The sequence below is a fragment of the Gossypium raimondii genome, chromosome 3 (assembly GCF_025698545.1).
Source record: "Gossypium raimondii isolate GPD5lz chromosome 3, ASM2569854v1, whole genome shotgun sequence".
NCBI lineage: Eukaryota > Viridiplantae > Streptophyta > Magnoliopsida > Malvales > Malvaceae > Gossypium > Gossypium raimondii.
Genome location: NC_068567.1, coordinates 58,395,539 through 58,407,560, shown reverse-complemented (window position 1 = coordinate 58,407,560; position 12,022 = coordinate 58,395,539). Strand labels below are relative to the sequence as shown.

Sequence of the window (12,022 nt, the reverse complement as noted above, 5' to 3'; positions counted from 1 at the left end):
AAAACAAGGGAAAAGAGAAAGGGATAAGCATATATCTTAGTAAGTATGTAATTAATAAACAAGTTTGTAGCATATTTCCATAGATAATATAATCATAATCACATATAAATTCATTCTTTATTCAAGTTCCAGCAAGCTGTTTATTCGCGTCATATTCACTAAATTATTTTTATTTGGAGCTGTGGAACTCCAAATTAAGATCTATAAATTTTTCCTGAAACTAGACTCATATATATTCTTAACATAAAATTTTTTAGAATTTTTGGTTTATCCAGTTAGTACAGTTTATTCTTTAAAGTTTCCCCTGTTTCACTGCTCGACAGTTCTGACCCTTCTTCACTAAAAATTAATTATATCTCTGTACAGAATTCAAATGATGTTCCCGTTAGTTTCTCTTAAAAATAGACTTATTGAGAAATTTAAGCATGTAAATTACAAACCATAATTATTTTTTTTATAATTTTTAGTGATTTTCCAAAGTCAGAATAGGAGATTTCGAAATCATTCTGACCCTGTCTCACTAAAATTCCAATATCTCAGAATATACAACTCTTTTATCTATTCTTTCTCTTTTATATGAAAATAGACTCATTAAGCTTTAATTCCATATCTCATTCAACCACTATCTCAATTCCTATAATTTTTGGTGGTTTTTCAAACAAACATCACTGTTACTGCCCAAATTTGTTCTGTTTCAATTTCACTCATTCATATAACACTATAACAATTTATTCAACATTCAATAACAATTTAATTTGTAGGCACAGTATGAGACTTTATCACTCTAGTTACTCCTTTGCAATTTATCACATTTCAACCACATATTCATATTTGTTTGCAATTACTCATATCCCGTTGAACATGTCGAAATAATAACGAATATTTGGTGGTTTGCACATAGTACCACCCATGTGACCATTGTCATCCGATACACGTAGTAGCCTACACATAGTACTACACACGTGATCAAGCTTTCCGGTTCACGTAGTAGCCTGCACATAGTACTACACATGTGACCAAGGTCATCCGGTACACATAGTAGCCTACACATAGTACTACACATGTGACCATTATCTATCGATACACGTAGTAGCCTGCACTTAGTACTACACACGTGTTCATAGGTACTTTATTCAAGCCTTTCCTATTCCGACGGTCCAACAGGGATTCTCACTTTTCAATATTTTACAATTTATCCGAAATCAAATCACAATTTCCAATATTTCAGTCCACTACCATAACAAATTTAATAATTCAATTAGAACTACTTCAATTTTTACTCGACAATCATATATTCACAATTCAAGCTAATTTTGTTCAATTCAACTATCAATACTAAATTTCTAATTGTTAAATAACTATTTCATATTCAACCATTTCTCATATATTATAACAAAATATTAAAAATAATTATAAACGATGTATTATTTACATACAACTTACCTCAGTGCAAAATGTAGTGATTTTGCAATTTAATCCAAAATATTTTCCATTCCCCGGTTGAGATTGATTCCACATTCTTCTTGATCTATAATATCAAATTTAGCTTGTTTAATGTTCACATTTATCCAAAACAGCCCTCGACTCAATTTTTGGCAAAATTACAATTTTACCCCTAAACTTTTGCATATTTCCACTTTTGTCCCAAAGCTCAGAAATTAAACTTCATCCCTTATTCTTATGTTTTATGACACGCTGAAAATTTTTCCCTTCTATGGTAATATCAAATTCCCACTCTAACACTTACTTATGAACATTAGGTATTTTTACCGATTATGTTGTTTTACTCGATTTCACTTAAAATCGACTAACAAAAGTTGTTTAACATAATTTCAAACTTCATATTCTACCATAAAACATCAAAATAAACACATTTCACCTATGGGTATTTTTCCAAATATGAACCCTAACATGAATTAATGTTAGAATAAGCTAAACCAAGCTACGAGGACTCCAAAAACGTGAAAACATTAAAAACGGGGCTTGGATGCACTTACTATGAGTCTTGGAAGCTTGAAAACCCTAACTATGGCTTCCCCCCTTGTAAAATTCGGCCTTAGCTTGAATATGGACAAAAATTGGCTTTTTAATTTTGTTTTTAATTCATTTTAATAACTAAATGACCAAAATGCCCTTAATGAAAATCTTTGGAAACATGTCTAACCACGTCCATTTTTGTCTACCAGCTTAACCAATGGTCTAATTACCATATAAGAACATCTAATTTAAAATTTCATAACAATTGGACACCTCTAACATATAGAACTCAACTTTTGCACTTTTTAAAATTTAGTCCTTTTGACTAAATTGAGTGCCCAAACGTCAAAATTTTTGAATGAAATTTTCACGAAATATTTCCGTGAAATTGTAGACCATAAAAATATAATGATAATAAATTTTTTCCTCGTCAGATTTGTGGTCCCGAAACGACTGTTCCAACTAGGACCTAAATCAGGCTGTTACAGTAGCCACCTTAGATGTATCAGATTTCGAGATTTATCGGACATTAGAACACCACCGGTTAACCTTAGGATAAATACTCAGGTGTGTTGTTCTCTTTCAAAGGCACTTGAGGTGTTGTCGAGATAGCCGCAATTATCTTCCAACCATTTTATCTCTATTTGGCTAAAAAAAAAAATTGTCCAACACCTTGCCTAATAGTTACTTTCAAATGTTGCTCCAACCACCAACGATGACTAATCTTGTGACAACTGTCCCATCCACTGATAAACCGAGTTGTAAAGCTACATCCCTCGAGTGTGATTGTACACTCACTACATGGAAGATGGAATGTGCGGGTCTCCATCTTTCCACCAACGTGTTGATAAGTGTGGGATCCAATCTACATCCCCTAGCATACGAGACGTGTGCAAGAATTTTGCCTCTTGCAAGTATGGTTCAATTACATGTGGTGCCCTCGATGATAGATTGTGTATATACATATCCATAATTTGATCTTCGGTCTAGATATAAAAAAAAATTAAAAATTAGTAATGTTAACAATTCAATAATGAACTTAATTAAAATTAAAAAAATAAAAAAATTCTTAATATTTGAAAATTAGATGTAGGAAATGTGGTTGTCATTGAAACGAATAAGAGTGTTTGTCATTATAAAAAGAAATTAAAATGGATCAAATACCAAATAGATAATTAAAACAACATGAATTTTAGAGAAATTTTATGAAAAATCGAGAACTAATAACTTGAGAGAATTGGATTTAAATACAAAATGGAGAAAATTGGTAGAGTTTATATAGGAAATATACTAGCCGTTATAATAGCCGCCGGAGTTTCGACTGTTGGGAAAGCATGCCCCACATAAGTAGAAAATATATCATACTCTCTCTAAAATCGACCTATTCCCCAAAATATCCCAGAAATTGGCCCAAAATCAAAATTAATTTTTAAAATCAGCATTTATGTCAAAATCGGCATTTCTTATTGAAAATTTTAATCCTGTTGTTTGATATTATCAAATATAATTTTAGTCACGAGACATTTGGCTGAAGGCGTTATGGGACTTTATGTATTAGCAACAAATCTCTACTAGCCGCTATGAGTCCCACTTTTATTCATTTAAAAAGCAAAGAGAAAAGTAATAAAATAAAATAAAATTTCCGTTACAAAATATTATAGTATTGTGATTTAGCGAACGCAATTTATTTTATTATAATTATATTATTTATATATTTAATAATAACTAATGTTAAATTAAAATTTAATTATTAAGTATTAAAATAGATAACAGTACATTAGAGCTGAAAGCAATAATTACTGTTTAATAATAACTTAAAATTATTCATATTTTATATTATAAAATGTTTATAAATTATAATCTATACATTTATTTTCAAAATATTAATAAAATATTTTCAACAAAATATTAATAATATTATTTATGTTGAAATTAATTATTAAATAATATTGTAAAATTAAAATTTTATCAAAACAACAAATAAAATTAATTATTTTAATAATTTATTATAAATATGTATGTTTAATAATATTAAAATTATAACAATTGATATGAATATTTTAATATTAAGTAGTTTTGAAAATTTAAATTATAAATATTATTATAATAATATTTGATTGGATTCAAGTTAATTTTATTTAAAATTTATGTTTCTTGTAAGAGAGTTTATTATTATCATTCCTTTTAAATAGTCTTACACTTTTTAAAAGTCGAAGACAATTTAAAAAGAAATTACTTTTGCCAATTTTGTCTTAGTTCGATTGATATGGTATTGTTATCAATGTAGAAAGATTTTGATTTGAATGCGTTAAAACACATTATCCTCTTATTTATGAGTTGTGGATGGATTATATTTTGTAAAAAGAGCAGATATGATATAAATTATTTTTAATTGATGAAAATATATTTTGTTCTAAATCATTTTTACAAAACTAACCCCCTAAATTTAATTTTGACCAATATTTAAAAAAATCAAAGTATGATAAAATATGATATCATAAAACTAATATAAATATTATAAATATAAAATATATAAACACTTATACAATATCAATTATTAACATATTAAAATTTATACAAATATATAATGTTTTACAAAATTATAAAGTTAATGTAAATTTTTTAAAATTTCTTAAATAGTACAGTTCAATCATTGCCTAAAATAGCTATATTCCATAAACAGAACAACAAACAGAAAATGAATTATAACTAGGTTAAATTGCACCAATAGTCACTTAACTTTGAAGTAGTTAACAAAATAGTTACCTAGATTTCATTTCAGTCACTCAACTTTTGAAAATAAAAACAAAACAGTTAAAGGAAAAGAAAACAGATAAAAGAAAGTAGGTTAATATGCTATAGCTCCTTGTACTCTTCATAAATTTAGAAATTAGTTTTGTACTTTTATTTTTAGAATTTTAATTTCTCTACTTTTTCATATTTCAAAATTCAGGTTTAATTGTTAACGTTGTTAATTTTTTTACTAAATTTATTGATAGGATATTTTTATTAAATTTATTGGTATGATATTTTGAAAAATAACAAAACAGTTAAGGAAAAAAACAGATAAAATAAAGTAGGTTAATATGCTATAGGACCTTGTACTCTTTATAAATTTAGAAATTAGTTTTGTACTTTTATTTTTAGAATTTTAGTTTCTCTACTTTTTCATATTTCAAAATTCAGGTTAATTGTTAAGTTGTTAATTTTTTTGTTAAATTCAACACATAAAACGAGGGGACTAAATTATAAATACATGAAGAGTATAGGATCTTGTAGTACATTTTAACCAATTATATATTCTTCATCGATAATTAAGGGAAAAAATTTTCTTTCCTCTTTGAAAATTTTTCCCTCTTCTTTTCTTTCTTTCTGTGTATGTATGTATATATATATACACACATTATTATCTTGTCAGCAATTCATGGGAAAACGCAGATTCTCGAGTGAGCAACTTGAAAGAGGGTTTCGGCGCTTTTCAAACCCAACTGTCTTATTTGAAAGAAATTAGCTGTTGAAGTGAGTATCAAAATGACCCATCCTGCAAGTTGTGAATTTTTCAGGATAACCCATCAACATCGTTCTTTAATTTTTTTTCTTTTTGCCTTTTTCAGTTTTTTCCTTTTCCTTATCTGTTTCTTTCTTTTTTTTCAATTAATACCAATTTGTAATTATTAGGCTCTAATTTCACTCTTCATAATAAGTAAACTTGAACTATATCACAGAGAATTTCCTTTAAAAGAAAAAAACAAAAACGCAAGATTTTGATATTTTTTCGTTGTTTGATTCGATGCTGTTTGCGTAATTAGGAAAAACAGATAATAAAAGTTTTTTTCTGAGCGTCGGTTAAATTGTCAGAAATGTTGATAGTGTCACTGCCAGTCCTATAGTAGTAAATGCTCTTTCATTCTATGGCGTTTTCTGCAGTTATTCTATTTTGTTTTTGAATAATGACTTAGTGAGACAGCTAGTAATCTGAGGTGATTTTTCTTTTTTAATTCTCGCCCAAGGAACTGAAGATTCAGTAATTGAAAAATGGAGAATTAAAATATTAGAAATCAGATATTTTTATATGAAGAAGCCTTGATTTTTGGGTTTTAACTTTTTTTTTATTAGGATGGTTGTTTACTAATCATGGCAACCATCCAAATTCCTTTTGTTTATTGTTTTTAAGTTTGATTTTTCTTAATTCGCATAAAATACTGACTTTCTCTCCCTCTCTCTTTTTTTTTTAAAGGATTGCAAATGTTTAAGTTTTGAATCACAGAATGTATTTCTTATGGACCTATGAATCAATTGCCCTAAATCCCAAATTGTTAACACAAACTTCTAAAACCCTTGTCAATGAAACTTGTAAAACACTGAAACTTCAAGTACCCTCCTCAATGCAAATTGTAGTTTTGAGCTTTTTATTCATTTCTTTTTTGTTCTATTGTGAACAAAAAAGAATATCATTTAGATTTGCTTAAATTTAACATAAGAACCCTAATTAACATTAAAAATAGCATTTTCTGTAATTGAAAAGAGTGAGGCTGTAGCAAGATAACTTTTATGTGGGGCTGTGCTGTTAAAACTGTTGTTATCAAGTAGAATTTTTGTTCAAATTAGGCATTGCAACTTGAATTACTTTCTGGAGTTTTCTTTATTCGTTTTTTGCATTGTCCCTTCCATAAATTTCACAATCAAAAACATCTTACTGATGAATTCACTGTTTGTTAATTTCTATTCGTTAATGATTCAAAATGCTATTTTATTAGCTTTAGGATATTTCTGATGTCTAACTAAATTTTTATGCCTTTTCATTCATCAATAGGTCAGCAATTCACTAGAGTCCAATTTTTTGAACCGTGGAGCTAATCATTATTGAATTCTTCATATACTCCACTGGAGCTTTCTGAATTTTATCGGACTTCATCTCTGGTTTTGCTTGCTTGGCCTTTTCTGGGTCTACTTTCTCTCTTTTGCACGGCATCCCTGCTTCTCCATAATTTAAGTATTCCATTAGATCTATTGTTAGAGAAAGCACACTTTTGAAATTACCTCGGAAGTATTCTTGAAAATTCATGGTATGGATTACAAACTATCTTAATTTGGAAGTTTAGCGGAATTCATTTCTATCTTACTGTTATTCTGGATAGTGGATTCAGACAAGCCTAGATGACTGTGGAGGAAGCAGTCAACAGCTCCGAGTGGAGCAGGGAGCAAGATAAGGCATTTGAGAATGCCCTTGCAACTTATCCTGAGGACTCTTTGGATCGGTGGGAGAAAATTGCGGCTGATGTACCTGGGAAAACTTTGGAAGAGATTAAAGAACACTATGAGCTTCTAGAGGATGATGTTAACCGGATTGTATCTGGTTGTGTGCCTCTCCCGCCGTATAATTCTTTTGAGGGTTCAACTGGCCATGCCGGTGATGAAGGAACTGGTAAGAAGGGAAGCTGCCATTTAGGTCATTGTAACAATGATTCAAATCACGGGAGTAAGAACTCAAGGTCGGATCAGGAACGTCGTAAGGGGATTGCTTGGACAGAGGATGAACACAGGTGAGTTAGTTGTTGTTTAAATTTCTTTTTATTTTCTGTTTTCATTTGGATTGACTATGCACCTTTAGAAGTATCTTGATTAAGTTTTATTTTGCACCGTTTAACTTTAATACAAAGTGTTCTTTTCGCTCTTTATATTTAATAATTGCTTTCATTTGTTAAGGTTTGATTATCTTGGAATCTTATATCCTGTTCATGTTTAGAATCTTTGATTTTTATTTGACAAAAGGGTTGCCAAAGTTACTTTTCACCCATAAAAAGTCCCTCTGATGATTATTGTTAATTAGTTGTTAGGAAGCTCGGATCTTCTACATGGCTTTCTTATTCAAGGTTATAATGCTGTGCTTTACTGCGAAGATCCTGATGCCTGTGGAAGGCCAATAGAAGGATAAATCCTGAAATGATGTGAAATAACTGAAGGGAAAAGGGAATTTCAGTGTTACCACTGGAAGAGAGATCTTGTCGGTGGTTGCTGGTTGTTCATTTTCTTTTTTCCTGAAAAACCATACCTTAAAAGAGAACAACTATACTATCTTTAAATGCCACCTGGATGATCTCATGGCCTTTATCTGTGGATTAACTTTAGCCTTCTTAGTGACTAACGTGGGTGACACCACTGTATAAGAAAAAAGTTTGTGAAAATAATACTAACCTATGCCTGGTTCTATTTATAGCTGTTCAACCTGAGCAAAGTTCAGAGATGCTCCCCAAAGTTTTACCCTTTTCCCATTTTGCTAAGTGAAATTCTATTAATCTCAACTGAGTTCTTCACCATAAGTGATTCGTCCAAATAAATGACAAAATATTATAGCTGCTTGAAGAGCCACTTATAAAAATTCTGTCAACTTTTGTTTTCCATTTCTTTTCTTTTCTTCTCTTTGTTGTTTCTTGGTTTTATTAGTGTGGGAAATCTACGAATGATGAACACCATTAAAGAAAAGAAAAAGAAAAAATGAGAAGGAAAAAATCTTCATCGATTTTTTTAAATGGCATGGTTGCTTAAATAGTAATTATGCTGTCATTTCCTCATTTATTTGAACAAATTTTATTAAGGTGTCCATATCATATATAATTTAGAAGGTTTTGTGAGCTAAGTGAAAAATGTGTAAATGTAGTGATCATCCATGCAGGTTTTCCAAACTACCCTAATACTTGAACTAGTTGCCCACTCTTGAACTTGTGCATGAATGGTCACCATCTAAGAATGTAAATAAGGTGCATTCTATCTAAATTAAGAAGGAAATGGAACGAAACATCATAGTCATGTTTTTATGCAAGTTTTATCAGAAGGTTTATATTTTGTAATGGCTTGCCGATGCACTCTTGTTGGGGTGTATTTGGTCATGTTATAAAACCAGTGACAAAAAACCATCAAAGGTTAGCTGCCCCAAACTGTAGGCAAATGTATGAAAGCTATAGAACATGTTGTCATGGCTTGGAACCCTCATAGAAAATCATAGGGACTAGAAATAATTGTTGAATTTGAGCTATAATAATGAGTTGTTTGGTTGAATTTTCTATTCCTTGATAAAGACTTTCCTTGCTAGTCATCTGATTAATTCCCATTTCCAAAATTAACTGTAACTTACTGATATAGAGTCTGGGGGTTGATAATTCTATTAGTGGCGTCTATGAAGTAGTTTGTGTATTTTAACATTTGCGATACGTTACACCTGTAAGTGTTTATAACTATGATGATTTCATTTGACGGTTCGGATGTGAAGTAGATTCTCTGTCTATGCTTAAGGCTTAAGCTTTATCTTAAACTTCCTTTTAACTTAGTGTTGATGAATTTTGTATGCGCTAAAAACATATCTTGGTGTGTCAAAGTTTGTGCATGGTGATCATTGACATATACAGTATATTGAATTATATAAAGAACCATCATTGCACAAGAATTTACCGTGCTTAAGTAATTGAAATATTGGAAAAGGCACATGACTAAAAGAGCTAAGGGAGTTGTTAACTTTTCTTTTCCTTTTTTCTTTCTTTTCTTTAATGTTTTGTATCCTTTCTCTTGATGAATTAGCATCGCTTAATTTGATAGTCAGAGAGCGTATTCTTTAGCTTTATTTGGTCTATAATGCCTTCTCCTAGTCCTGAGGAAATGTCCGTAACCCGGAATCTATAGTTTGTTTTAGGCCTGTCATATTATGTTTTCAAAGGTATGTTTTAGTCACTCTATCTTCTTATCTTGAAAAACAGGTTATTTCTTCTTGGTTTGGAAAAATACGGGAAAGGTGACTGGCGAAGCATATCTAGGAACTTTGTGGTCACAAGAACGCCAACACAAGTGGCAAGTCATGCTCAAAAATATTTCATTCGATTGAACTCCATGAATAAAGATAGGAGGCGATCTAGCATCCATGATATTACCAGTGTTGGCAATGGAGACATAGCATCTCAAGGACCAATAACTGGTCAATCAAATGGTGCTGCAGCTGGAGGTTCCTCTGCAAAATCAGCCAAACAGACCTCTCGACATCCCGCTTCACCACCTGGTGTTGGCATGTATGGTGCTCCAACTATAGGGCAACCAGTAGGAGGTCCCCTTGTCTCTGCAGTTGGAAGGCCAGTGAATCTTCCTGCCTCAGCACATATGGGTTATGGAGTCACAGTTCCTGGTGCACCGATGAACATGGGTCCTGCAACATACCCAATGCCGCATTCAACCGCTCATAGTCATAGGTAATATACAGTTTAGCTGCCAAGTATATGGACAGAAGACTACTTGTGCGGATATTGGGTTACAGGGTTTTCAATTTTAGCCTGAATAAGATATGCATATTTGCAAGCACAAGGTGTGTCTGTTATTTGTTTAATCTCTAAATAAGCCATAGCAAGAGAATTTTACATGTATCTATGTAGGCAACTATGGAATAGGCTAATGTTAAATGTGACAGATTTATGGGTAGGACAGCATTTTGAAAACTTTAGGACAGCATTTTGAAAACTTTCTTTTTCTTCCCTTCCCCTTTTTAGCATTAGAACTAGTCAATGCTTAGAAATTGTATGGCAAAAGCTGTAAAATAACCTTTTACATATTTTGCTATTAAGAGCAGCTTATAATATATATACTCCTATATCTAATGATTTAAGAACATGTCTGGTCAATGGGCTTTTTCTGTTACGAGTTGTTTGGCAAGTGGTCTATTATATGATTTGAAGACTAATTCAAGGTAAAATAAACTGCCATTTGTTCTCAATAATGGTTGGTTTCCATTAGGTATATGTGGTGCTTGTTGTCAAAGGCACACATTTCAAAGGACAGATCGGGTTTTGCTATCCATAATTCATTTTCACACGATAGGTATATTCTTCCTAAACTTATTTAAACAACTTCTGCTAATGATTTTTGCGTAAATTATGTTCTTAGGCTGAAATACCATAATGAACTTTTAAAATTCTAGAGATTTCACTAATGTTATTTTACCAACTTTTCTTTTTGCCGTCCTATTAACAACTTTATTGAATTCATGTAAAGACCGAGAATCTAGACTCCTAATGTCATCATGCCATGTGGGGAATGTTCCTGATGTGGCCATGATATGGCAGTTTTACATCATGCTATGCAGGGAATTTTTCGTTGAAAAGTAGACAAAAACCAGCCCTTCATTCCCTTCATTATTGTGTTGCTTTTTTATTGCTGATTTGGGCATTGAAAAAAGCAGGTGATGTGAGGCCAAATCTTTATATTACATGGCCTACTCCCCATTCATTTCCACCTCAGGATTACAAAATTAAAGAATGTTTAAAAATAATGCATTCCACATAAGCATATACAATTTGGCTTGGTTTGGTTGCTTCTTTTGTTTGACCATTGGGAGCCCATAGTTCACACCTTTTCAAAACTGGGTTTCTTTATGGAAACCCCCTTTATCACCCCTTTCATCACATTTAGAAATTCCTGAGATTTTAAACATCCTTTCATTGACAGAGGAATATAAAAGGGAAAGAACATGAAGATTTTAGCTATAAATCTTGGTTTTAAAGGGGTTAACTGTGAAAAAGAGAAGGGAGGCAAACAAGATAGTATGGATAAATCCTGGAGCATGTGAAGTACATAACAAATTTGGAAAATTTTGAGCTGTTTACAAATCCATCACTTGTCATTTTACTTATTTTCAGAGCCTACAAAGTTTATAAATCATTATTGTCATCAAAAGTAATGTGAAAATAATATGAAATACCAACATTTATAATTTCTTTAAACAAAGAAATCCAACTTTAAATAATACCCAATAACTTTGGAGAGTGCTACAACTTAGAGCTCTTTAAAATGTCCTTTGTTAAACAAAGAAAAATGCTGTTGAGCATGACAGTTGATCTCACATGGTCATGGATGACATTCTTTAAATAATTCCTCAGCATCACTGACTGTGAAAGTCACTCTCACTGCATTATCAGAGATATAAATATACAAAGGACTGCATTTTGCAGATAAAAGGAAGGGATTAAAAATCATGAGATTCGAAACCCAAATTTATTAGATGTCACTTTTT

The 12,022-nt window shown here is 31.2% G+C and overlaps 1 protein-coding gene across 3 annotated transcripts; it reads left to right on the top strand.

The window, feature by feature from the left end:
- Positions 1-5,380: 5,380 nt before the first annotated feature.
- Positions 5,381-10,621, top strand: LOC105794987 (transcription factor SRM1). Of its 3 annotated transcripts, none has more exons than XM_012624400.2 (3): positions 5,381-5,496; positions 6,791-7,520; positions 9,726-10,621. In XM_012624400.2, exons 2-3 carry the CDS (start codon positions 7,135-7,137, stop codon positions 10,210-10,212), a joined length of 873 nt encoding a protein of 290 aa, XP_012479854.1. In that variant the 5' UTR covers positions 5,381-5,496; positions 6,791-7,134; the 3' UTR covers positions 10,213-10,621. The 3 variants fall into 3 exon arrangements, with proteins under 3 accessions (XP_012479854.1, XP_012479857.1, XP_012479856.1); XM_012624403.2 differs by lacking the exon at positions 5,381-5,496 and having other exon boundaries at positions 6,676-7,043; positions 7,125-7,520; XM_012624402.2 differs by lacking the exon at positions 5,381-5,496 and having other exon boundaries at positions 6,677-7,043; positions 7,116-7,520.
- Positions 10,622-12,022: the final 1,401 nt, after the last annotated feature.